This window comes from Balaenoptera musculus, chromosome 2, assembly GCF_009873245.2.
Source record: "Balaenoptera musculus isolate JJ_BM4_2016_0621 chromosome 2, mBalMus1.pri.v3, whole genome shotgun sequence".
NCBI lineage: Eukaryota > Metazoa > Chordata > Mammalia > Artiodactyla > Balaenopteridae > Balaenoptera > Balaenoptera musculus.
Genome location: NC_045786.1, coordinates 23,999,902 through 24,027,369, shown reverse-complemented (window position 1 = coordinate 24,027,369; position 27,468 = coordinate 23,999,902). Strand labels below are relative to the sequence as shown.

Here is a 27,468-nt window from a genome sequence, read left to right as displayed (position 1 = left end):
GGAATTTGGAGATAGGCTATCAGCATAAAAAGAGAAGCGTGACCCAGGCTGCCCTTAGCTTGGCTTGTCCTGAGGTCATTCCAAATATCAGATAATAGTCATCAGAGATGAAATGACCAATGGAAGGGGCCAGAATATTGGAAATCATCCTTATATTTGCAAAACATGCCATAAGGTCTTTTTTTTTTTTATTAGACCAACAAAAATGTTCCACATTATCCTTGCCCACAGCCAACCACCGCCAACACACTAGAAATCTCAGAAAACAGCAAAATGTGCTAAGTAACTTTCTTTTAGACCGTGTTAATTTTACTTTCTCAACTTCAGTATCCACAGTATACTATGGAATTTATTTCAACATTAATAACTGTTAAAGATATCCACCGAGAGATTATCTTGGACCTCTTAGTTGAGAAAAAAAAAGTTGTGAATGGTTTTGTTCAAATTTTGGAGATTCTGTTTGGTACTCAACCCATAAGTTCTTAATTGTCTTTATCTCAGCAGAGAATGTAAAGCTGTGACAGGGTTTTTCCGTGAGGGCTAGGCTGAGGCACCCACTGGGCTGGGAACTCCTCCAGCCCGTCCTACACAAGGGAGGGGAGGGGTGGTTTTCCCACTTGCAGTATCCAGAAGATACATTTTTCCAGAAGGTATAGCGCTGTGCGATTTCAAAGGCTGAAGGGAAAACTTAGGCAGAAAAATAGAGACAACTCTCAGTTATATGCCCTTGAGCTGGTTTTCTTTTGCTGTTTAGAACAGTGACAGTAATGATACAAACACAGAACAGCCACTAGATTTGCGCCAGGCACCTATCTCGTTCTTCACTTACTCTTCCTCACAGCCGCCCTATGACGTGGATGGTATAGCCCCATCTTACAAGTGAAGAAACTGATTTACAGAGAGATAAAGTAACCTGCTACAGTCACTAATCTAGTAAGAGGTAGACACTAGATTTTGAAGATGGCATTGCATATTACGTTCCATTATTGGGAGCTAAATAGCTCGATGTGAACATATTTTGAAAAGGACAGTGTATGAAAGGAAAGAATTATTACTCTTGGGCCCAGGTCACCTTCCAACAGTGATTCAAGTCAGTGTTGATACTTAAGGGCCAGTTATGTTCAAAGGCACTGTGGTGAGTACTGTCCACAGTGCTGGGCACATAGTAGGCTGTCTATAAAGAGTGGGTTTTTTAGTTTATTTTATTGAAGTATAGTTGATTTACAATGTTGTGTTAGTTTCTGATGTACAGCAAAGTGATTCAGTTATACATATATGCATTCTTTTTTAAAATATTCTTTTCCATTATGGTTTATCATAGGATATTGAATATAGTTCCCTGTGCTATACAGTAGGACCTTGTTGTTTATCCATTCTATATATAATAGTTTGCATCTGCTAATCCCAAACTCTCAATCCTTCTCTCTCCCACCCCCCTCCCCCTTGGCAACCACAAGTATGTCCTCAGTCTGTTTCTGTTTTGTAGATAAGTTCATTTGTGTCATATTTTAGATTCCACATATAAGTGATATCATATGGTATTTGTCTTCCTCTATAAAGAGCGTTGAATGAAGGAGTGTGTGGTCTCTACACTTGAGAAAATGTAGCAAGGCATGGAGGTGTGTGTTGCAATTATGCCCCCAAATGACATGAATGATGAGCGTCAGCCAGAGGAATCTGCAAAATGTTAGTGACGGAAGTCGCAACTAAGACGGGCTTGGAAAGAGGGATGTGGTTTTAATAGAGAGACATTGGAGGAAAAGGTTGGAATTCCAGACAAGGGGAACTGTGTCGGGGAAAGCACTTGGTTGAAAGGTTTGGAGGTGAGCCAGTAATCTGGCTTTGTGGTGTGAAGGCTGGAGCTCAGGCTGAAAAGGTAGAGCACTGACCACCATGAAAATCAGTCTTGGCTGGATCCTCTATAGAAAGAGAGTGAAAACTTTGGAGCAGGGAGTAAGCGCTTCACAGCTGCATTTGGACGCTGCTTCAGCCGTGGTGTGATGGATTCAGAAACAGCAGCCAAGATGTCTCTGGAAAACATCGCTATCGTTCCAGAAAAATTCATGAGAGTAGTGACAGTGGGAATGGAGAGAAAGTGCAATCCATGTTGGTTGGTATGTCCCCAGAAATGCTTACCACGTTCACTCTTAGCTGAGACCAAGCATTTGGGGCGGGTGGGGAAGGGGCGTGTAAATTCACTACCCAAATCATGCAGTACACACTTAACAAAACCAAATCAACGTACACGATCCGAACCCACATCATCTTCATTCGTAGCAAACGCCGCTCTACCTTCAGCTAATAGATTTATTTGTTTAGCTTAGATCTCTATTCTATTTAAACAAAATTAGGTGGCACGTAAAACAAGGGATTTTCTTTATTCCACCAAGTTTACCTTTATTGCTTGCTGAAAATATTTTTAACTGATTTTTATTTGCTCTTTAAATTGTTTTTAAAATGTTTAGTTATGAAGTATTTCAGAGAAAAGTTTAAAAATACACTTGTTTAACAGACGCAGCCTAAGTGTCCATAGCAGGATGAATGGATAAAGAAAATGTGATATATACATATGATAGACTATTATATTTAGCCTTAAATAAAGAAGGAAGTCCTGACAGGTGTTAACATGGATCGACCATGAGGACGTTATGCGAAGTGAAATAAGCCAGTCACAAAAGGACAAATACTGGATGATTCCACTTATATGATGTATGTAAAGTAATCATACTCATAGAAAAAGAAAATAGAATGGTGGTTGCCAGGAGCTGGGGGAAGGCAGAACGGGGAATTATTGTTTAATAGGAACAGGGTTTTAGTTTTGCAAGATGAACAATTTCTAGAGAGGTACTTCACAGCAATGTGCATACAATTAATAATCTTAGATTTAATTCTCTCTTCTGACTTTCTTTTTACTATTACTTGCTATGACATCTATTTTAACCCGATACCAACTTTGTAACCCCCATTTTCAGGTATTTGAAATAAGTAAGATAGATTTTAATGCTATCTCAACTTTCAGTCTGTTTTTCTCTCGTGAAGATAAAGTGTAATTGTTAGAAACAGCATACAGTTGAACATTTTTAAAAAAATCATCAGTAACCCTTCATAATCTTACAGATAAATTTAATCTATTTGCATTTTATATTACATTTGAACCAGCACTTCCAGTTATTTGGGGCATGTGCCTGGATTTAACAAATAAATTTGTAGTTTTTTAAAGATCATTTTGCATTTTTTTTTTAAATAAATTTATTTATTTATTTTTGGCTGTGTTGGGTCTTCGTTTCTGTGCAAGGGCTTTCTCCAGTTGGAGCGAGCGGGGGCCACTCTTCATCGCGGTGCACGGGCCTCTCACTATCGCGGCCTCTCTTGCTGTGGAGCACAGGCTCCAGACGCGCAGGCTCAGTAATTGTGGCTCACAGGCCTAGTTGCTCCGCGGCATGTGGGATCTTCCCAGACCAGGGCTTGAACCCGTGTCCCCTGCATTGGCAGGCAGATTCTCAACCACTGCACCACCAGGGAAGCCCCCATTTTGCATATTTTAATATGTCAGTTTATCTTTTTTGGCATGGTTTTTGATTTCCTCTTTTCACTTGCATTGTTTCTGAAATAAACTTTAAACCGTGTCCCTTTGACCAAAATCAGAGGGCAATCTCAGAGAAGTGACCTATTTGTCCTGGGTTCACTGTAATCCTCAAGATGAGTGTCTGAGATCCACAGAAACTAGCTGAGTCTGGTCGGCACGGATCTGGTGGAAACAGCCCTACATCACCAGGTTTCAAAGGCCATCGCAGACTTCCTGTTTGCATGTGGGTGCAAGTTCCCCTGTGGGAGTGAACTTTGAGAAAGTAGAGGTTTTTTCAGCAGCAAGACCCGGACCAGGTGATGGATCAGGGAACCTCGGGCAGGAAGCCGTAGTTCCATCCTGGCAAAGGAAACTGCCAGAAAAGACATGGGAGCTGGCCAAATTGGGGTCCACAGCATGGCCCTGTTCAAGCAGATGTCTGGAGTAGAGGCTCAAGAAAAAGTTTCATCAAGTACACTGGCCACCCAGCTTGGGAACTACAGGTAATTGTTAGTCTAAATTCACACTTGGAACACTGATCCCAGAGATAGACCCCAGGCTGCCTCTCCTGGACGTGGTCATGAACAACAAAGGATTTGAGGTCAGGCTGACCTTGAATTAAGTCTCCACGTGCTAACTATGAAATGTGGAATCAGTTATTGTTACTTAACCTTACTTTCCTCCATTGTGAATGAAGATAAATGTAGTACACATCTCACATGGCTCTTCTATAGTTGAAAAAAAAACAGGGGGTTAAAGTTAATGTAGGTAAAAGTGCATGACACCACAAAGGGCTCAATACATCCTAGTTAACATTGTTATTAGGATTCATGACCATGAGCGGGAAGGGATTCCAGGCTGGGCTGTCTCTGGTTCTGGGATGGGGAGAACTGATTTTCCGCTGACCTGAGTGAGGCTGACCAGGGGCAGCGGGAACAGACTCTGTTCTCTTAATCAAAGAGGTTCCTGAAACTTCCTTGCTGAAGGGGTGCCTAACCTCCCACACTGCTGCTTGCCCAGTTCTCTCGTGAAACAGGTTCTCGGTTTTCGAAGGGAGAGGGAGGAACACTGCCAGTGAGTGCTTTGCTCAGAAAACCGTGGGGTTTCTTCTCCCACTTTTCCTAAATCCCTCCTGCTTTCACTTAAACCAAAGGATTTTGTTTCCAGAAGCTTTTCACTTTAGCTTTTTCCTCTCTGACTCGATTTCTCAGTCACGTGCCTCACCTGGTCTTTCAAAGAAGATGATGCTGATCTTTAGGACTCTCTGATTTTAAGATGAACAGAAATCAGCAAAAGGAAAAAAAAAAAAAGCACTGCATATCTGTCCGACCCTGCCTTGCTCTCACAGCCCAGGGACTGCCCCCAGCTCTGCTGTTTGAATAACCTCTGGGTGTGTGATCCACCCCCCCACCCCAGCTTAAGTTTGAACTCCAGAACAAATATTTGTCCTGTTTTGGAGCAAAGTTTGAGAGCTCTCTTCTTCTCTTTTCTCTCAATTCTCTTTTTGAAAACCAACTGTACGGCTCTGTTGTCCCTCTGACCGTGGCTCAGGGAACAGTGGGCTCCTTCCAGACCCGGCACTGGAGAGCTGGGCAGAGCAACCTAGCACAATGAAGGGGCTCATGTGCTTTCTTGTATGCTTCCTCCTTTCTGAATCACAGGGCTTCGAAATCCCCACCAATGGACTTTCAGAGGTAAGTGCTTCCAGAAGACTTCCTTGCTGTCGGCCCCATATGTTAGCTTGGTAAATAACTTGTTACCTGTTGCTATTCAAGGACGGTATTCTGTGTGGAATGGAAATTCATGATAAAATTAATCTGAGTAGACGTGTTCACTATTATAATTACTGGAACCTGTATTTACCCTTTTTTTGATTCAATATTTGTATATATTGGAAAATGATCTCTACAATGTCTTTAATATCTCTCACATACATAGTTACAGTGTTTTCCCCTTGTGATAAGGATTTTTAACTTTTTATTTTATATGGCGTATAGTTGATTACCAGTGTTGTGATAGTTTCAGGCATACATCAAAGTGATTCAATTATACATGTATCTATTCTTTTCCAAATTCTTTTCCCATTTAGGTTGTTGTATAATATTGAGCAGAGTTCCCTGTGCTATACAGTAGGTCCCTGTTGGTTATCTGTTTTAAATATAGCAGTGTGTACATGTCAGTCCCAAACTCCCTAACTATCCCTCTCCCCCTCCCTTCCCCCCGGTAACCATAAGTTCTGGAACATATATTTACCCTTTAAAGCATTAACAGGTTTTGCATGAGAACCAAGTTCATAGCCCGGCCCCATAGTGTACCGTTTACGAAGTACAGCTGCCCCCTCCTTATCTAAAAAATTGGGGATAATAATTGATCTAACCCAAAGGGTTGTTATAAGGATTAAGTGACATATGTAAACTACCCAGCACAGTGCAAACCTGAGGAAGAACTTAATAATTATTAGCTCTCATAACTATTATTATGAAATATCATTATCACTCTTTTACTTAAGAGTATATAGAAACGTCATTTTCAAAGCACTTTGTTTGTCATACCTAAGTGAAAATGATTTCCAAATTAAGGACACTTAATATTCCTGTTAAAGGGGAAGATAGGGCAAATGGACGGGCAGAGTGTAGGAATTACTCCTGGGGAGCTCAAGGTCTTCACTTCAGACCCTTGATCATCCCCAACATATTGAAAGTCTTGGACTGAAAGTCATATAAGAGCTTTTTTTTTTTTTTTTATAAATTTATTTATTTATTTTTGGCTGCGTTGGGTCTTTGTTGCTGCACGCGGGCTTTCTCTAGTTGTGGGGAGCGGGAGCTACTCTTCGTTGCAGTACGTGGGCTTCTCATTGCGGTGGCTTCTCTTGTTGCGGAGCACGGGCTCTAGGCATGTGGGCTTCAGTAGTTGTGGCTTGCGGGCTCTAGAGCTCAGGCTCAGTAGTTGTGGCTCATGGGCTTTGTTGCTCCGCGGGTTGGGTGGGGTCTTCCTGGACCAGGGTTCAAACCCCGTGTCCCCTGCATTGGCAGGGGGATTCTTAACCACTGCGCCACCAGGGAAGCCCCAAGAGCTATTTTGATGCCAGAAAAGCAGCATGTATTCTGGGAATATCCTAGAAGGCGCAGCGGCTTGTGATACTTACAGAGTGGATTACCTACAAAGATGCCAAAGAACACGATGGCATATTTGCAAGAAAAAAAAATCACCCTGTCTGCCTAGAAACTATCATATTTTCTAACACTTAAAAAACTACCAGAGTATGTTGGAAATCTCATTGACGAAGCCAGGAGTTGGAGGCAAGATATCCAAATGTGTTTGTGCTTTTTCAGTCACTTACTGGCATTCCTTTCACATCGCCATTTCTAACTCAATGGATAGTGGTCCACATTTACCTAGTAAGACACCTCTGATGCCCCCAAGATCTACCCAGTACTTCTGCCAGGCACCTACTTGATCACTGGGCTACTGTAACCCCTACTGGGATATCCCATCATCTTCAGGCAAACTCAGAAATGAACTCCTGCCTCCAGCAAATTTGGAGATACTAACTCTCATTTACTCACCTCTGAGACGTAACTAGCAAACAAATATATTAAAGAAATCATTGTAGGGACTTCCCCTGGTGGCGCAGTGGTTAAGAATCTGCCTGCCAATGCAGAGGACACGGGTTCAAGCCCTGGTCCGGGAAGATCCCACATGCCGCAGAGCAACTAAACCCGTGCACCACAACTACTGAGCCTGTGCTCTAGAGCCAGTGAGCCACAACTGCTGAGCCCGTGTGCCACAACTACTGAAGCCCGAGTGCTATAGGGCCCGCATGCTGCAACTAGTGAGCCCATGTACTGCAACTACTGAAGCCTGCATGCCTAGAGCCCGTGCTCCAAAATAAGAGAAGCCACCGCAATTAGAAGCCCGCACACTGCAATGAAGAGTAGCCCCTGCTCTCCACACTAGAGAGAAAAAAAAAAAAAGAAATCATTGTAACAGACACAGAAAACAAACTTAATAGTTCCAAAGGGAAAAGGGGGGAAGGATAAATTAGGGATTTGGGATTAGCAGATACACACTACTATATATAAAATAGATAAATGGCAAGGACCTACTGTATATATAGCACAGGGAACTCTACTCAATACTCTGTAATAAGCTGTATGGGAAAAGACAGTGAAAAAGAATAGATTATATGTATATATATAGCTGAATCACTTTGCTGTACACCTGAAACATTGTAAATCAACTATACTTCAATTAAAAAAAAAGAAATCATTGTATGAAAAAATGAGATTGCCCAGAGATATAGAAAACAAGACAAAATAATATATTGAATACAGTACCTTATGCCTGTCACCAGCTCCCTGTTTTTTGTTGATAGAAATAAACATCCTAAATTCTTTTTTAAGTTTGCAGAATATGGAGACCTTGTGGAACTGGCCCCAGGCAAATTTCAATTTGTGCCAGAGAACCGGAGGTACCAGGTACAGTAAACCTCAGTTGCAAAAGGGAAAATAAGTGAAAGAGATCATGATTGAAGAAATAAGAGAAGGATTGAGGTGATTTTTGCTACATTTTCTCAAGAGCATGTTTTTTTAGCAGCAAAGAGTCCGGTGGTTTTACACCCGGGGGAAACACTGTCCAGCTGAAATAAAGGGAAACCTCCACATGGCTGTCTGTTCATCTTCAAACTGTAATGGTCACCTTGGTCCCTTAGAGAATACATGGCTATGTGTTTTCTTCAAAGTTTAAGATTATGGGATAGTTTTACTGCCTTGTATGGAAGAGTTTCCTCTTAGGACACTTCCTATTGGGGCCGCACGTGCTCTCCTACCAGTCTGCGTCACTACTGTCTCGGGGAGTTGCTCAGAGAGCACAGGGGACCTGACCATGCTGGCGGTCTTCTCCCGGATGCCAGCAACAGCACAGATAAAATGCTCTAACTCATGGGGTGAGTTCTCCAGGGGGCCAAGAAGGGTTTGGCTTCTCCCATGTAGAGCCCAGGTGCTAAAAAAGGAGGTATTTGTGGAAGCAACTCTAAGCTGACCTATGACATCTTTTGTGCGGGTACGAATTTTTGACCTGCTGCAAGTCCAGGCTTTTTGTAGACCGATAATATTAAAACCCAGTAGGCAAGTCCTCACGTCAGGGTCTTCATCTAAAAGGGAAAACTTCATCGTTGGGAATTGCATTCAAAAAGTCCAAAAGACCCACAGACATAGAAAACAAACTTAGGATTACCAAAGGGGAAAGGGGGAGAGGGATAAATTAGGAAGTTGATTAACAGATACACACTACTATATATAAGACAGATAACCAGGACATCCCTGGTGGTCCGGTGGTTAGGACTGCACGCTTCCACTGCAGGAGGCACAGGTTCGATCCCTGGTTGGGGAACTAAGATCATGCAAGCTGCACAGCATGGCCAAAAAATAAATAAAATTAAATAGATAACCAACAAGGACTTACTGTATAGCACAGAGAACTATACTCGGTATTTTGTAATAAACTATAAGGGAAAAGTATCTGAAAAAGAATAGATATATATGTAGGTATAACCAAATCACTTTGCTGTACACCTGAAACTAACACTAAACTAACACTGCTTCCCTGGTGGCGCAGTGGTTAAGAATCCATCTGCCAATGCAGGGGACACAGATTCGAGCCCTGGCCCCAGAAGGTCCCACATACCGCGGAGCAGCTAAGCCCGTGCGCCACAGCTACTGAGCCTGTGCTCTAGAGCCCGTGAGCCACAACTACTGAAACCAGCAAGCCACAACTACTGAAGCCCGTGTGCCTAGAGCCGGTGCTCCACAACAAGAGAAGCCACCACAATGAGAAGGCTGCGTGCAGCAACGAAGACCCAGTGCAGCCAAAAATGAATAAATAAATAAACTATGCTTCAATTAAAAAAAAAGTCTAGAAGAAGGCAGTCATTGGCCTCACTATGTCACATAATACCCCCTAAAATTTCAACTCACCCCAAATCAGGCAAGCTAAGCTAATGTCCCACACCTTAATTATTACTTTAAAATCCATCTGACATTAAAGGTTCACGCATCACTCTAAAGCCAGTCAGTTTTCCATGCCCACAGGACAGTCATTCATGTGGATACAGTAAGTCCCCTACATAAGAATGAGTTCCGTGCTGAGAGCACGTTCGGCAAGTCCAATTTGTTCGTAAGCGTGACAAAGTTAGCCTAGGTACCCAACTAACACAATCGGCTATAAACCTACTGTAATAGGTTTATAATACTTCTCACACAAATAATGCATAAAAAACAAACACAAAAAATAAAACTTTTAAAATAATGTTTTTGATTTTAATTTTTAAAATTTATTTATTTATTATTTTTGGCTGCGTTGGGTCTTCATTGTGGTGCGTAGGCTTCTCATTGCCGTGACTTCTCTTGTGGAGCACGGGCTCTAGGTGCGCGGGCTTCAGTAGTTGTGGCACATGGGCTCAGTAGTTGTGGCTCGTGGGCTCTAGAGCACAGGCTCAGTAGTTGTGGCACACGGGCTTAGCTGCTCCACGGCATGTGGGATCCTCCCAGACCAGGACTTGAACCCATGTCCCCTGCACTGGCAGGCGGACTCCCAACCACTGCACCACCAGGAAGTCCCAAGAAAACATTTTTAATCGTACAGTACAGTACCTTGAAAAGTACAGTAGTACAGTACAACAGCTGGCATACAGGGGATGGCATCGAGTGAACAGGCAAGAAGAGTTACTGCCTGGAGGAGGGAGAGGAGGTGGGAGATGGTAGAGCTGAAGGATCGTCAGAAGTAGGAGACGGAGGGCAAGCTGCGATTTCACTTATGCCTGATGTTGATGGAATGCACATTCGCATCTTCAGAAGTTCGCAACTTGAAGGTTCGTATGTAGGGGACTTACTGTACTTCTCTAGCATAGCGGTTAGAGTACAGAATTTTCCACCGTGCTTGACTCAGGGGCTACACGAAGGAGGAAATGCATCCAAGTCTCTGCTCCCATGTAGCTTCATCTAGTGGAAGAGACAGACACGCCTTCCCGCTGCCTGGCTTTGAGGAAAGACTCTGCTGCTGAGAAAACAATCAGTCAGACAAATAGGATAAAGGTGATCTGTGCTACTCAGCTTAAGTTTGGTTGAACATTTTCATTTGAAAACATAGGTTTTAGCATTGTATCAAAGGATGATGGGCATGCAACCAAAAAGTGACTGAGACATTTGTTCACAGAAACACACCAGTGGGAAAATAGCATTCAAGAATATTTGATAATTATGTCTTGGTTCCAGTGAATGAGTTATAGCTCAGCACTGAAGGAAAAAAATATCTTTTGAGAAAGTATATTTTGAGAAAACAGTTTTTGCCCTCAAGGTAATAAGCAACACGCTTCTGAAGAATGATTATCCAACTTCCTTTCACAGAGGAGTGTTTCTGGAGAATCTGGAGAAATTATGGTAAGTTTACTTTGATTTTGTTAAAAATTGATGTCTGAATGACTTTTCTGTTACCTATTATCGAGAAATCAATACGGGTGCCTCCTTTGTCTTCATCACTGAGAATGTTTACCTGACTTTCGAAATACCCCCTTGCCCAGTTCTGTTTGGAAGTGTGTCTAAAATTCAGCATGAAAGGGTGCAGTTTGTATGCAGCCGGGAGAGCTGTCCCCAGGAGCTGAAAATGTCCCTTCTCTTTACTTTCGCAAGTTTTGCCAACAGTGTAGGTGTTTTTGGAATAAAAACTGTGTATTTATTCCAACAGAACAGTTTTGATTTAAAATAGGACACCTAACAGCTTTGGAGGGTAAAGCGTGAGTGTGGAAAAAGCACTCAAACATGAAATGGCCCGATTCCCTGAGATGTTCGGAGTAGAGCTTCCTGTGGCAAGAAAACATCAAGAGGAAGGGGTTCCCTGGGCTTCCTGCTCTGAACTGACAACAACTGTGAGAAGCTCTGGTTTAAGGGGGAAGAAGGACAAACAATGTAACCTGGGTTTTATCTCAGCTTGATGTGGGCTGGATGTTAATGTGTTGAAAGGTTTAATCTTGGATGACAGAGTTTAGGGATATGACACCTAGTATTGAAATAAGCAAAACCTTTCGGAGAAAAAAGCAAAACCTAGTGGGTCACATCACTGCCATAATCCTGACAGTTTAGAGTCACCTCCTAAAAGATGTGCGTTTGCAGTACTTTGTCTTTGAGCATACGGATACTGGAACTGCCTTAAATCAGTAGAGAAGGATTGGGATTAGGGGTCCAGAGTACTGGACTGCATCAAAACGCCGTCTGCAAGATATTCTGTTCTTTGCTCACATCCATCAGCATTCTCATGTTTTGTTTTAATTTGGGAAAGGACAAGAGGACTGCGGGAAGGTGAAATTACAGTAGATAAGGTTGAAGAAGGTAGGTGGCAGTGTGGGGCTTTGGGGACCACATGTGTCTTCCACCCCACCGTACCCCTGGAAGTGCCCAGGTCCCCTTCCAACGCTGCAGTCCTGCATCCTTCCTTCCCTCTGGCCCTGAATTCGAAGTTATTTCCTGCGCTTTCGTAATCCAATCTTGCTTCCCCACAACCATTTTCTCCTCGTATTCTAACCTTTAAAATCATTTTTAATAGACTCATAGCGCTTGAAAGGCATCTCAAGATATCTCAGGCCTTTTGTTATTAAATTTTATTTATTTTAATTTCATTTTTCCTCTGACTTTTAAATTTTTATTGTTGTTGATATTTATTTAATTTATGACTTTGCTTTTTTAATCTTTGATCTGTTTGGTTCTGAAAGGGGCACATTAAAGTTTACTAATGACAAAAAAAAAAAAAGAAAAGATATCTCAGGCTTCTGCCTGAGGGGTATTCCAAGAAGTTAGGAGAATGCTTAGTAATACCTGAGTTATACGCTTAACGATGCCTTAGAATTGTTTGTAATAAAATGGACCAATGTTAGCATTGAATACGTAGTGAAGTTCTGTGTCATTTTTCTCTGAGTACAGTTGTATTTTCTCACCAATTACAGGAAGATGTTGATCAAGTGACTCTTTATAGCTATAAAGTCCGGTCTACTATCACTTCCCGAATGGCCAACACTGTCATCCAGACCAAAGTGGTGAACCACTCCCCACAGCCTCAGAATGTCGTGTTCGATGTGCAGATTCCCAAAGGAGCCTTCATCTCCAACTTCTCCATGTGAGTAACTCCTGTGCAGAACCAGAAACTGGATATGCTCTGCTCACAGAATTGAACCCCGTCGCAGTTAGGATGGACCTTAATGGCCACCTATTCCAGTGGTTCTCGCTTTCAGAGCTGTGGTCCCACTGGACATCAAGAGTCATCTTGGGGTGGGTCCCAGTATTTTGCGTCTGTTCAGAGTAACAGAATTTATGAAGCATTTGCTTTTCTTTTCTAATAAATTAAAGCATCCTTAAGCCTATCTCTGTGGTAACAACCTCCCACTTACTTGGGGAGAGAAAAATATATGGAGTTGCCCTGGGTTACAGGAAACCATATATGAGTGTGTAGGAGGTGGCAGGTCAGCATCATCTGTCACATGTTTCTTTATGGGGAAGAAAAAGTGGAGAACCGCTGATTAAATCCAGTCACGTGTCCAGCGCTTGAATTCCTCTGTGTAGCCGCTGACAAGTGAATTATCCAGGCTTGACTTGAATATCTCCTTAATGATAAACTCACTACTTTCCAAGGCAGTTCACTCAGTGGTTGGCAGCGCTTAGAATTATTTCTGCCACTTAATTGAAATCCATTCCATTTCCTACTCGATGACTCTAGTTCTATTCACAAAAGAATTCTTAAAAAATTCCCTACAAAATGCATACTGAAGTGTTCAAGGATGAGATGGTCAGCTATCTGAGATTGGCTTCAGAATAAATGAGGTGGAAGGAGGGGGTATAGACAATGGAGGTTGGCTGAGTATTGATAATGGTGTAACTCAGTGATGGTTTCATGGAGGTGTCTTACATTATTGTTTTTTTGTTTGCTTAAAGATTGCCATAATAAAAAAATTTTAAACCACCCCAATGTCTTTCAAATAGTGAAGGCCAGTTATTTTGTTCCCACCCTGAGGCTTCATTCATCAAGGGTAAACTTTCCCTGTTCTGCCAATAGAGGAATAAATAAAATAAAAGGTTCAAATACCAAGCACTTTGGCTTCTAAAAATGACAGAGCCATTTTAATTACATTTTCTAAACAAAACAAAGCTTCTAAACAAAACAAAGGTTAGGGGGAAAAAAGGCAATTTGTGACTTGGAATTGGACTTTTTGGAATTGGAATTCATGGATTTTGAATCCTTTGAATTGTCTGAGAAATTTATTTCCGAAAAAAATTTTTTTAGTCAGCCTTTTCTAAAAAGCAAATGTAGAAGGAAAAGCTTTTATGTAGTGGTATTATATGACACTGTCTAAAACATTATATTAAAACTAGTTTAATAAATTCTTATTTTTAAACTATATGACTAGATATTCCAGGTATCTCATCTTTCCGTTTTCCTTCATTCTTTCAATTCGTCCTCATCTCATTCCTTAGAAGATTTGAGGTGACGAAAGACAGAATTGTGAAATATATGTTTATTTTGATCTCTCTGTACTCCCGGCTGAATGTATAAGATCAGAGAAGATAGCTCCTTACATCACCACAATTTAACATGAACTGCACAGACCTCCATCTCCAGTCAAAAAACTTCTCCTGCCTATTTATCAAGGTTCCGAATATTCCACCATTAGAGATTATTTCCTTTTGTCATAAAAACTTTTTGGTCTTCGAACCTTAGCATGATTTGATGGAAATAGTGCCGACCTGGGCACACGGGGTCCAGTTCTAGCTCTACCTCTGAGCAAGTGTGTGACCTCAAGCAAGTCGCTTGTCTCCTTGGCTCTGATTTCTCTCACCTACAGAGGTGAACCAAGCATGCTCGACAAGCGTGCTGTTGGCATTTGGGACAGGAAACTCCACCTCACGTTGCAGAATGTCTAGCACTCTTGGGGTCATCCCATAATGCCAGTAGCCCTTCTCAGTCATCAGAACAGCCAAAAACTTCTCCACGCACTTCTAAATACCTCCTTGGGGAGAGATACTGCCCATTTGAAGGCCAGATGTTCCATTTTGCTTCTAAAATTCTGTCATTCGACTGCTCCAACTAATCATTATTGGGACGGATTAGGTGATGGCCAGCTAAAAGACAGAGGTGACATGAGCACACAGAGGTCCCCGAGGGAGATATTGGAGAGATAAACACAAACTTTTCGAAGAGATTGACAAGCACCTTTCTTTATCTTTCTTTGCTCTTTTCCACCCTCACAGGAGAGCGGAATGCCCCCAGGCCACCCCAGATCCTTAACACACGGGAGAATGATCTTATAAACCAAAAGTCAGCCAGATAACTAGTGACTTTTCAGTCACCAATCCTCGGCACATTTGTCATTCCAAAGGGATGCACAAGAGAACAACCCTTAATCTGAAGGGTAAAACTGGAAAATGAAGAAACATTAAAAAATTTTTTTTATATTGGAGTATAGTTGATTTACAATGTTGTGTTAATTTCAGGTGTACTGCTAAGTGATTCAGTTGCACATATACATGCATCTATTCTTTTTCAAATTCTTTTCCCATTTAGGTTATTACAGAATATTGAGTAGAGTTCCCTGTGCTATACAGTAGGTCCTTGTTGGTTATCTATTTATATGCAGTAGTGTGTATATGATAATCCCAGTCTCCTAATGTACCTCTCCCGCTTCCACATTTCCCCTTTGGTAACCATCAGTTTGTTCTTTAAGTCGGTGAGTTTCTTTCTGTTTTGTAAATAAGTTCATTTGTATCACTTTTTTTAGATTCCACATATGAGCGATATCATATGATATTTGTCTTTCTCTGTTCAACTTACTTCACTTAGTATGATCATCTGTAGGTCCACCCATGTTGCTGCAAATGGCATTATTTTATTCTTTTTTATGCTGAGTAGTATTCCATTGTATATATGTACCGCATCTTGTTGATCCATTACTCTGTCGATGGACACTTAGGTTGCTTCCATGTCTTGGCCATTGTAAATAGTGCTGCTATGAACGTTAGGAAGAAACATTTTAACACTACAATATGCGAGAGGAAGCTTTTAGGATGGGAGCCCACCTCACCTCTCTTAATCACACCATCAGATAAAGGGACTCCTGTGAAATATGCAAACGTCTCCGTGTTTCCTGCAGGTTCAAAATGATAATAATTCATTAAGTCCACCTGGTTGGGTTGTTGGCTTGTTGTTTGTTTGTTGGGCTAAGACTACTATTTGGACCAACTGTAGGCCCTCTGTCATTTTTTAGGACTGTGGATGGCACGACATTTACTAGTTCTGTTAAGGAGAAAACGGTGGGCCGGGCCCTCTACTCGCAGGCCAGAGCAAAAGGCAAAATGGCTGGATTGGTGAGGTAAGGAGGGGTCCTCATCCACTGCTGCCCCTGCTTAACCCCAAAACCAGCCTCCAGGAAGGCACAGAACCTCACCCTCAGGGGGCAGAGTTAGGTATCGCCATTCCTGTTTCCCTAAGGCCTCCTGCAACACATGAGTTTTGGATGATCTCACACGTGTTAGCCTTACATAGCTTGCCTTGCATGTAGATGGCTGTCCTGTCACTAAACACTGATTCTCAGCAGAGTACAGAGAGGAACTACGGAAGTATTGGTGATCTTGTTACAGCACTGACCACATACACAGAAAGAAAGGTTTGGAATTTGTCTTAATGATTTTCTTGGCCTATTTTTATGGAGTGGTACCTTTTTCAGCACCAGTTACTTAGTTTAGATTCTGTTTATTTTTTTCCCCTTATGGTCTTAAATAAGACACTGGAAATGCCATGCCACCCTCAAAGAGGCAGCCTCTCCCACCAGAAATGTCAGAGGAATGTTCACTGATCCCACACTGCGTATCTAAGCTGCTCTCAGATCCTGCCACCTTTTTTTCTTCATCTCCTCCTCCTCCTCCTCCTCCGTACGCCCAAATTTCCCCTTAGTTGAAGTTCTTTTCATTTCATTCATGTGTTCATTCATTCAAAAAAATGCACTGAATGTTAACACTGTACCCAGCTCTGTCAAAGGTGACAGCAACGCTGCAACAAACACCGTCAGGCCAGTGGAGGAGATGGCCACGGAACCAACAGTGTATAGGTGACTGTAACATATAGATGACCATAACATATATAGCATATAGGTGACTATAATATATATATCATACAGGTGACTGTAATATGTATAATATTTAGGTGACTATAATACATATAACATACAGGTGACTATAATATATGTAACAGATGACTGTAATATATATAACAGATAGGTGACTGTAATATATATAATATATAGGTGACTATAACATATATACCATATAGGTGACTACAGTATATATATTATATAGGTACGTGTAATATATATAATATATAATGGGGTAATATATAATGGTATAATGCGCTAATGTAGAGATGGTACAAAACCCTATGGGAGTTCCAAGTACCAAGTGAACAGTTCTGCCCGGGGGTCCAGAAGATCATCACAGAAGACTCGATGTTTGAGCTGAGCCCAAAGAGATTAATAGAATTCAGCCAGGAGAAAGGACAGGAGAAATTCCAAGCCAGGGGAACATCTCCAGCATGCATCCAGGTTAATAAGTGCTTTAAGTATCATTTTGCCGTCTTTACCCATCACTTTGACCACATCATCCATCCATTTATTATTTCTTCATTCCACAAATATTTCTTTACAGCAGAAACTCCTCCAGGTACTGCGGATACAGCAGAGAACACAGAGCTCACATTGTAGCCTGCCCCCCCACCACCCAGATACATCAGGCCTCTCACCCCATGCTCTACTCCTAAGCTCTGTACCCGGCCGTGCTCGTCTTTTTCTTCAGCTGCCCTGTATCCCAAGCTCATTTCTTCATGGTACTTCCCTGATCCCAAACGATCCCATTATGCATGGTCTCACCTTGCTTATTTAGCCGTTTAATTTTTTTTTTTAATCACCCATTGTTTCTCCTAATGCTCAAATCTCCCTCATTTGACAGTCCTGCTGTTTTCTCTTTAAAACCATAAACACCTCAAGATTAATGATCACATTGGACTTGGTGTGTATGGGACTAAATAAGGCATTAGTGCTGGAAATACACATTCAGTTTGATGAAATAATAGATGTCTTCTTTCTGAAGACTTTCAAAATATAAAGAATCTCTAGAACGAGTCTCAAAAGCAGTAGAGGAAAGGCGTGCTGTCTTTGGAATCATCTAAACTTGGGTTTGAGTTCCTACCGTACAACTGACTCACCGTGTGGTCTAGAGTGATTACTTACCCTTTGTGAGCCTCACCTGTCATCATTTGATAACAGGGTATTGGGATCCAGCTTGCAGAGCTGCTATAATAGCAATGATATGTGTGTCCAGTTCCTGGTACATAGTAGGTGATCAATAACTAGTAGCTCTTTGCAGATGACACTCAAATCTGTAAGAAGCTCTGGAAGAAAAAGATCAGGTAGGAGAGGAGAAGAAAATTCCAGGCTGGTGGAATGAAATTTATCTAGAAGTTGCAGTTACCTCTACTGTACGTACCGTTCATTCTTCTGAACACTGAGCAGGTTGTTAGCCCAGGGAAGCCCGGCTGCCCTCTGCGTAGGTTCTGCCTCTGATGACTCATGTGGGGGCCTTGCACCTTTAGGAGCAGAGCCCTCGATATGGAGAACTTCAAAACCGAAGTGAACATCGCCCCCGGAGCAAAGGTGCAGTTTGAACTTCATTACCAGGAAGTGAAGTGGAGGAAGCTGGGGTCCTACGAGCACAGGCTCCACCTGCAGCCGGGACGACTGGCCAAGCACCTGGAGGTGAGCCCATCCTCCTACGGCTCTGTCCCTCATCTGTGCTTTCTGCCTGTCCCCACTCCTTGTGGTGTTCCATGCCACTCGACACTGCAGGTCAGGGTGGTGTGCAGAAAGGACTCTGGGTTTGGAGTCAAGCAGGCCACTCCCTTGTGGATTTCAGTGCCAGCTTATCTCCTTATTAGCTGTGTCAGCTTCCTGTGGCCTGCTGTAACAAATGACCACACACTGGGTGGCTGAGAGCAACAGAAACGCCTTCGCACACAGTTCTGGAGGACGGGAGTCTGAAATCAACGTGTTGGCAGGGCTACGCGCCTAAAGGCTGCCAGGGAGAGTCTGTCCTTGCTTCTCCTGGTATCTGGAAGCTGCTGGCATTCCTTGACTTGTGGCCACATCGCTCTAATCTCTGCCCCCCTGGTCACATCACCAGGGTGTGACCTCTTCTGAGTGTCTTCTGAGTGTCTCGAGTCTCCCTCTGCCTTGCTCTTATAAGAACACTTGTCGTTGACTTTAGGGCCCATTGGGTAGTACAGGATGATCTCATCTCAAGATCCTTTATTGCATCTGCAAAGACCCTTTTTCCAAATCAGGTAGTAGTCACAGCTTCCAGGGATTTGATGTAGACATGTCTTTGGGGGGGCTCCATTTAACCCACTACACTGACCTTCCAACATGGGACAAGTTATCCTGAGCCTCAATATTCTCACCTGTGAAAAGGGTACTACAACGTTCTTAGATTCCTTGGTTACCAGTGAGATGAGCTTATGGAAGTAGGTGGCAAATAATAGGAGCTCAGTGAAGGTTGACGTAGTCGTCTTCATCTGCTCCACGTTCCTCACATTGCACCCCAGCTCTCTTCACCTCGAGAGCAATGCCTGTGGCAGGGCATTGGCTACCGATTTGAACTCACCTCTGCTGTAATCTTCACCTCTTGCCTTGAGAACTGAGCTGCTCTTTTCTTGGCTCGATTCTTATTGACATCACGTGAACACTTGTGTAAGAGGCAGAGCAGAACTGGAAGAAACCCAGGGAAGTGCACAGTTCAACCTGCTCTGCATTTGACGCATAGGAAGGTGAAACAGACAGGTTGTAATTTGCCCATTGATGTAGAAGATTCAAGGGGATGAATGAATGGATCATGGTAAAATTCTCATTCCATTCTTGTTTCTAAATAAGAATAGAATGGGGATTCTCCTGGTGGTCCAACGGTTAAGACTCTGTGCTCCCAATGCAGGGGGCCCGGGTTCGATCCCTGGTCAGGAAACTAGATCCCACATGCCACAACTAAAAGATCCCGCATGCCGCAACTAAGACCTGGTGCAGCCAGATAAATAAATATTTTTAAAAAATAAATAAGAATGGAATGAAATAGAGTAGACAAAGGGGAATTAAATCCCAGAGAAATGAAGCAATAGAAGGGGAATACTGGGTTGCCCAAAAGGTCTTCAGCCTACATGGTGAGATGCATTGTGTCACACAGAATTTAAAGAACTTGCAGAAGTGATGGTGGAGCCATGCTGGGTCATCTTTGGGAAATCCTGAGGATGAGAAGAGCAGCAGAGGACTTAGTAAGTGTGCTTCTTGCTCAATCTTGAAAGATATTTTAATGCTTTGAGTAATTTCTTTCCCACCTCTAGGTAGATGTGTGGATTATTGAACCTCAGGGAATGAGATTTCTTCATGTTCTGGACACATTTGATGGGCATTTTGATGGAGTTCCCGTCGTATCTAAAGGACACCAGAAGGTACCGCAAGCATTAATGTTACAGAGTCTAATAGGCCACTGGCTCCTGGGTTCTGCTCTCCTCCTCTGCTCTGGGGGATAGAAAAGCCGTCAGGTGCTGAGCTGAGGGAACTATATGAAGGAACAGTGATTCCTGAGCAAAGTCTAGGGTCTCCCACAGGATATACAGAATAATATTACTGATTGTTTCATTGCATTTTGACCAGAGTCTGTCCCTTTTGGGGGTCCTGTCCCACTTCCCCCAGGTAATTTCACTTGACCAGTAGCTAAAAGACAGTTTTCACAGGGACTTGAAAACCACTGGTCCAGTGGTTAAGACTCTGTGCTTCCGCAGCAGGCGGCAAGGGTTCGATCCCTGGTTGGGGAACTAAGATCCTGCATGCCGCGCGGCGCAGCCAAAAAAAGACAGTTTTCACATAATACACAGTGGATTTTCATTAATCACAGCAAGAAATACTCAGCCTAATTCTCTCTGCCTTAATGGCCAATAGTAACCACCTTTGGAGGGATCGAAGTCCTCTAAGAACCTTTCACCAACTCTTTCTAGAGCTGGTAGCTGTTTCTTCCTTGGGGGGAAAGGGAGGAATTCTTTGAATCTCTTATGAAGGACTGAAATCAGGCCAACAGCACCGCAGGCTGTTAGATGCCCCCTCACATGCTTTGGCACCATCCCTTCCATCAACAACGAGACCACCGATGCTGCCCGGATGCAGAATGGCCCTGACCTCCACCTGTGTGCACGAGAAGGTGCAGCTGTCAACTCCTCACCTGGAGACGGAGGGGGGCCGAGACCGGGCTGTGACACTACTGTTCTTTCCAGGCACACGTCACCTTCAAGCCCACGGTAGCACAGCAAAGAAAATGCTCCAACTGCTCTGAGACTGCGGTCGATGGTGAGCTCGTGGTGATGTATGATGTGAACAGAGAGGAGAAAGTCGGTGAGCTTCAGGTGGGTGAAAACAGACTCTGGGAGAATGGCCCTGCCAAAGCCTAAGAACTGTTTTTTGTTGAATAATCCCCCCTCATCCCCCCACCCCGGAATAAACCTTGCCAGCCTCTGGTTAGTTCCCAGCTGCCCAGGTGAGTGTCAAGGCTGCAGACAAGGGACTAAAAGCATATTTCTCTAAGTGTCGCTGAGCATTTTATGTCAAGATAACTGAATAAAGGTCATTGGGTCTCATGCCTTTGTCCCAGGAAGGTACGTCTAGGCCTCGAATGAAGAACCATAGGAAATCACAAAATGGGAATTTTCGATAACCTTCCAAGGCCCTTTGCAATGAGATGATCAAAGAAAGCACAGAGATTATGTTCCTTGTGAGATTTCTTGAGCATTTCCCTTTCCTCTTTTGTCACGTCTTAGATGTGTGTGCATATTTCCCTGTGCTAAAGTAATGAGGCCTTAGTAGCCAAGAGCCTCTCTCTTGGGATGAGAGAAGCACTTGAGCCAAGTGCTTCTCTCCAGGGATGGGGGGGGGCGGGTCGGGAAGTGTCCACAGCTACACACCTGACAGCTGGACACTGTAATGTCCTGGGGGAAGCAACCAAAGGGCAGTGGAAAGAGAATGAGGTGAGCCAGTCTTTAGCACCTACAAGAGAAGACAGAGGCGGGGATCAGGAATCCAGCTCCTCCCATTAACTTCTAGAACAACCCAGACTCCCCGGGGTGCACATCAAGGTCATTCATGGTCTGCCCAGTGGGTTCTCTGCCCTAACTCCTTGAATTCATCGTGCTGAACCACTTATAGAGCCCTAAGTGTGCCAAGGGCTGCCCTGTCTGGAAGTCTCTTCCCCGGCCTGGCCCCCACCCCCCAGCTCAGTCCAACCCCGACGCTGGCAGCCTAACTGCAAACTCACGAACCCACGTTGAAGTCCAGTGTAGTTGCCCTTTCCCTGGGGAAGACTCCCCTGTCTGACTTAGATGCACCGCCACTGGGGGTGTTCTCGGAGCCTTTTATTTTTCGTGATCACGGACTTAACACCCTGTGCTGCAAATTGCCTCTTTATTTGTCTGGGTCCTTCATCGCCCGCGAGCCTCAGGAGAGCAGGGACTCTTCCTGATCCACCTTCGGTTAGCAGGGTGCCTGGGACGGAGGCTCTCGATGAAGACTGGGTGGGGTGGCAGGAGTGGAGGGAAGTACCCTAGGAGGTGAACTGCTGAGAAGGCTCAGACCTTCGCAGGGAAGGACAGAGTGGGAGCAGGAAGGAGAGAGGAGAAGCAGGTGGACACCAAGCCTCTGTTCTCTCCTGCTCCCTGTGACCACCCCCTCCCCTCTCAGTCCCCAGACCCTCGTCTTCCTACATTCCGAACATTGGTAATGGTTTGGCTCACAGATGTGTTCTGGTTTCCAGGTGTTTAATGGATATTTTGTCCACTTCTTTGCTCCTGAGAACATGGACCCAATTCCAAAAAACATCCTCTTTGTCATCGACGTTAGTGGCTCAATGTGGGGAATAAAAATGAAACAGGTAAGTACCCCTGGTGGGCAGTGGTACCCGGGGCTCCCTACCTTTTCTCATCCTCTCCTGATGATGCAGTTGTTCGAGGCCCCTTCCCCACAGGGCTTGTCTCAGCTCAGGCTGCTAACGAAGTCACACAGACTGGGGGGCTTCTGAACAGCAGAGATTTATTCAAAGCTCACCTTTTTGAAAACTTTCATCTCAGTGTAACCTCTGCTCACTCTTCTGCTTCATATTCTTTTGGTTCTTCTGCATATAACCCTTTAATACCTTGCCATTGTTCATGAATAGCTTTGACATCACTGTATGCATATATTTTCTAATTATGCTGTAATTCCTTGAGGGTGGCCATCCTGTCTCACGTCTTCCAGTTCAGAGTTCAACATAGGCTTATTCAGGGTTAATGGTATAGATGCAATTCTAAACAAACAAGGAAATTTCTTATTTGATTCATCAATCCATCCATTCAACCAATTTGAACCACCAACTAACCATTCATTCATTCAACAACCATTTCTGACCACCCAAGTGTTCACTACTGTTCTAGGATCCAAAAGATGGAAAAGACATGGCCCTGCCCACTGTGCTTCTACCCCGGTACCCGGGTCTCCACAGTGGTGTTTTTGACAGTTCGGCTGGCTGATCCTTTGCTGTGGGGACCACGCTATATGTTGTAAGATGTTTAGCAGCATCCCTGGCCTCTATCCACTAGATGCCAGTGGCACCCACCCTCCCAGTCATGACAATCGAAAATGTCTTCAGACATTGTCACATATCCCCTGGGGAGAAAATTACCCTCAGTTGAGAACCACTGCTCTAATACAAGAGTTTTTTCACCCCTCCCTCCCTCCCTTCCTTCCTTCCTTCCCTCATTTAACAAGTATTTATTAAGCACCCACTATGTGTCAGGCACTTAGTTCATCACCGAAGTCTGAGATGACTATTACACACCCAAGTGAACATGTTAAGCAGGCTGTTGGCTCTACAGATCTGGTGCTCAGAGGTGAGATATTGAGATAGACACTTAGGAGCCACGAGTATGTAGAAGGTATTCACAGCCATGAGACCAGGTGAGAACATCAAGGAGTAAGTGTAGATAAGAGAAGAAAACCAAGAGTCAAACTTACACTATTCCAGTAATTAGAATTATCTGAGGAGAAGACGAGGAACCAGCAAAGAAGACTAAGAAAAAATAGCCAATGAAAGAAGAAGAAAACCAAGAGTGTCCAACGCTCTGGAAGAAGACGAGGAAGTTATATTAGGAGAGAGATGTGACCAGTTGGTCCAAACGCTGCTCAGATTGAGTCTGATGAGGTGAGAATAGTCCACCAGATTTCACAACAACCTTGACGAGCGATGTTTCAGTGGAGGGATGATGGTGAAAACCTGAATGGAATGTGTTTCAGAAAGAATAGGAAAAGAAGATTTGGAGACAGTATGTTTAGACAGTTCTTTCAAGGAATTTTATTGCAAAGGGAAGTTGAGAAATGGGGCAAGTGGGTACATTATGAGGTTTTTAAAGGAATGAGAAATGATAGCATGTTACTCTGTTTATGGAAATGTACCAACAGAGGGAAATTCAAGATGCAGGAGAGGCAAAGGGCAGTTGCTAGAGCCATGTCCTTCAGTAGACGAGAGAGAATGCAATCTAGGTCACAGGTGGATGGATTTGCATTAAGCGGAAATACAACTACTGGTTCTTCTACATTACCAGGCGGGAAGGAAAAGTTTATGGGTACAAGTACCGGCAGGTGGGACTTTATGGCGGTGGGAGTTGTGGAAATTTTCTTCTGATTGCTTCCATTTCTCAGTGAAGTAGGAATCCAGGTCATCAACTGAGACAGGAGAGGCGGGTGTTGGTGGTTTGAAGGGGAAGGAGATGGGAAGCAATAATTACGTGGTAGTGGATGAGAAGGCTGAGTAGATGCACTTGAGAAGTACATTTGATTTTCATGCACCACAGAGGGGACACCTGAAGCTCATAATCCTCAACTTAAAGTCAAGCTAGTGAGACTGGTCATGCATGACAAAAGAAGACAGTAAAAGTTTAAGTATCAAAATACAGACAATACATGTTCAGAATACAGGAGAGGTAGATCTGTGTTGACTCAAGTGGATTTATATCGTTTTCTGGAAAAATTATAGCTTGAGCCAGTACTTGAAAGATGACAAGGATGAATTATTGGTCTTCCTCATTTCATCTTAGGCTTAGAGCTTATGTATTAAGACCCTTCTCTATTCTCTCTCAAAACAGACAGTGGAAGCGATGAAGACCATATTGGATGATCTACGCGCTGAAGACCATTTCTCCATGGTTGATTTCAACCACAATGTTCGAACCTGGAGAAACGATTTAGTCCCAGCTACTAAAACACAGATTGCAGATGCCAAGAATTACATTCACAAAATCCAGCCCAGTGGAGGTGAGTAGGGTTAGCCCACAGCCCAGTGAGAAACTTCCATAGGATTCAAATCTTGGTTCACTTAAGAAATACGATTCCCTACCCCAGTGGTCTTTGCCCAGTCTGCAGTGGTCTGCTTTAAATAATACATTTATTATTAAACAATGAATACTATGGTCGTGGTGAAAGCATAATCCATACCCCATCCCACACACATTTTTAACCATTCCATCCTCAGAAAAGGGTGTCAGTAAGTGATACTAGCCTTCTTATGACTCGCATAGCAAGAGAGAGACAAATACCATATGATGTCACTAAGATATGACACAAATGAACTTATCTATGAAACAGAAACAGACTCACAGACATAGAGAACAGGCTTGTGGTTACCAAGGGCGACAGGGACGTGGGGGAGGGATGGACGAGGAGTTTGGGATTAGCAGATGCAAACTATTATATACAGGATGGATAAACAACAAGGTCCTACCGTATAGCACAGGGAACTATATTCAATATCCTGAGATAAACCATCATGGAAAAGAATATAAAAAAGGAATGTATATGTATGTATAACTGAATCACTTTGCTGTAAAGCAGAAATTAGCACAACATTGTAAATCAACTAAACGTCAATTAAAAAAAGAGAAAAAAATCACATGTCATAACACATAATTGTTTACAGAACAGTGTCCAAGTATGTCAGCAAGGCTGAATTAGGTGACTTCAGTTTGGTGGTTAACAAAATGACTGTTGCTTTGAAAGGGTTAATTCATCTCTAAGGGAACCATTTACTACAAAGTGAATATTTTATTCCACTGGGGGATCTGGACCAGCCTGGTCAAAATTTGGAAAGCAATCGAATGATTTGGGTACTGAATAAACTATACATGAGTCATCACCAGACAGATGAACCTGAACCCAAGACGTGATTGTTTCTGTGGAAAGTAAGAGTATGTAACAGAACAGCACATTCTGTGGCTTTCACAGGGACGAATATCAACGAAGCACTCCTGCGGGCCATCTTTATTTTGAATGAAGCCAATAACTTGGGACTGTTGGACCCCAACGCAGTCTCGCTGATCATTTTGGTGTCTGACGGCGATCCGACAGTAGGCGAGTATCATTTACATTTTTAGTGATAAATATTTTTACTCTCGTTGCTTGGGAACGTGATTTGCTCAAAATGGGAACTCAAATGGCATTTGCCTGAGTGTCTAAACCATTTTAAAGCCATGCTTCCTAAAAGAAGGATTCTTTTGACCCTGAAGCATTCACTCCACTTAAAGCAGTCCCCAGACGTTTGGGGGCAGGATGCTCTTGAATGCCTCAGTTTCCCCTCCACAATGTGGGAAAACTTGCATTCGAATTTGAGTCATATGCTATGAGGATTGCTGATACATACTTGTGCAGTGTGTTTATTTCCTCAGCGTAAGGTGTGTGAGGTGGTGTGTGGAGTGTGTGTGTTGAGGATGTATCCTCTGAGTCTGCAGTGACCTGTTCTCCCACTGTTCTCCAAATTTCCCCCATGTACTCACTGCACCTGGGCAGATTACTTCTCTCTGATGCATCCTGTGTGTTTTCTTATCCACACAATGGCTCGCCATCTCCCTGCTTCTATTGCATATACTGTTATTTTCACTTGCTTCATTTGCATCTTTACACGGACAAGCATCAGTGAGAGTGAATGCTAGATTGCGCTGCAGTCCGTCTTGTAGAAAGGTTGTACCTAACTGTGCCTGACACAGCTCAGTGGAAGGAGAACCAGTGGTGCAATCCTGACAATGTACCAGAGTTCTAGAAAGAGGGAGGGCGAGGCAGAATGGCAGTTGTTGTGTATTTGTCGTAGATTCAGTGCTTGGATCAGATGACTTTTAAAATTCAATTTTAGAATAAAATCCTAAGGAAAAAAAGGAAAGAAGCTTAAAAAATTGTCAGTTTCTTACTCCTGACCCTCAACCATCCATTTCCTGTCCCGGGAGCCAGTCACTGGTTACCAGTTTCTTGTGTATCTTTCCAGAGATATTCTATGTGTATCTGTATACTGTATATACATGTACACACAAATATATGAAAATATATACACACACACATATATACATGTATACAAATGCATCCTGCATACACTGACCTTCACCTTGTTTTTCTCCCCTTTAAAAATGTGCCTTTGAGATCATTCAATATAAACACATAAAGAGTTGCCATGTTCTTTTTTATAACTGCATAGTATTTCACAGTTTGAATATACCATAATTTAACCCATCTCCTTTATCGGTGTACATTTAAGTTGTTTCTAATATGTTGCTATTCCCAATAACATTGCTATATACCACTGCCCGTCCTTCATTTCAACATGTATGAGGGCATCTCTAGGGAAAATTCCTAGAAGTTGAGTGACTGAGTCAAAGCATAGGTGCATTTTGAATTTGGACAAATTTTGCTAAACTGCCCTCCATGGGTTTTCCCAAAT

General features: G+C 43.1%; 1 protein-coding gene across 1 annotated transcript in view; it reads left to right on the top strand.

The window, feature by feature from the left end:
• Nucleotides 1-5,022: 5,022 nt before the first annotated feature.
• Nucleotides 5,023-27,468, top strand: part of ITIH2 (inter-alpha-trypsin inhibitor heavy chain 2) — a 38,088-nt gene continuing 15,642 nt past the window's right edge. Inside the window, exons 1-11 of the mRNA XM_036843654.1 lie at nt 5,023-5,259; nt 7,969-8,043; nt 10,969-11,001; nt 12,558-12,727; nt 15,867-15,971; nt 18,242-18,404; nt 20,036-20,143; nt 20,963-21,091; nt 22,492-22,608; nt 24,854-25,022; nt 25,989-26,114. Coding sequence (XP_036699549.1) covers nt 5,176-5,259; nt 7,969-8,043; nt 10,969-11,001; nt 12,558-12,727; nt 15,867-15,971; nt 18,242-18,404; nt 20,036-20,143; nt 20,963-21,091; nt 22,492-22,608; nt 24,854-25,022; nt 25,989-26,114 — 1,279 coding nt within the window. The 5' untranslated portion in view covers nt 5,023-5,175. The remainder of the gene's footprint in view (nt 5,260-7,968; nt 8,044-10,968; nt 11,002-12,557; nt 12,728-15,866; nt 15,972-18,241; nt 18,405-20,035; nt 20,144-20,962; nt 21,092-22,491; nt 22,609-24,853; nt 25,023-25,988; nt 26,115-27,468) is intronic.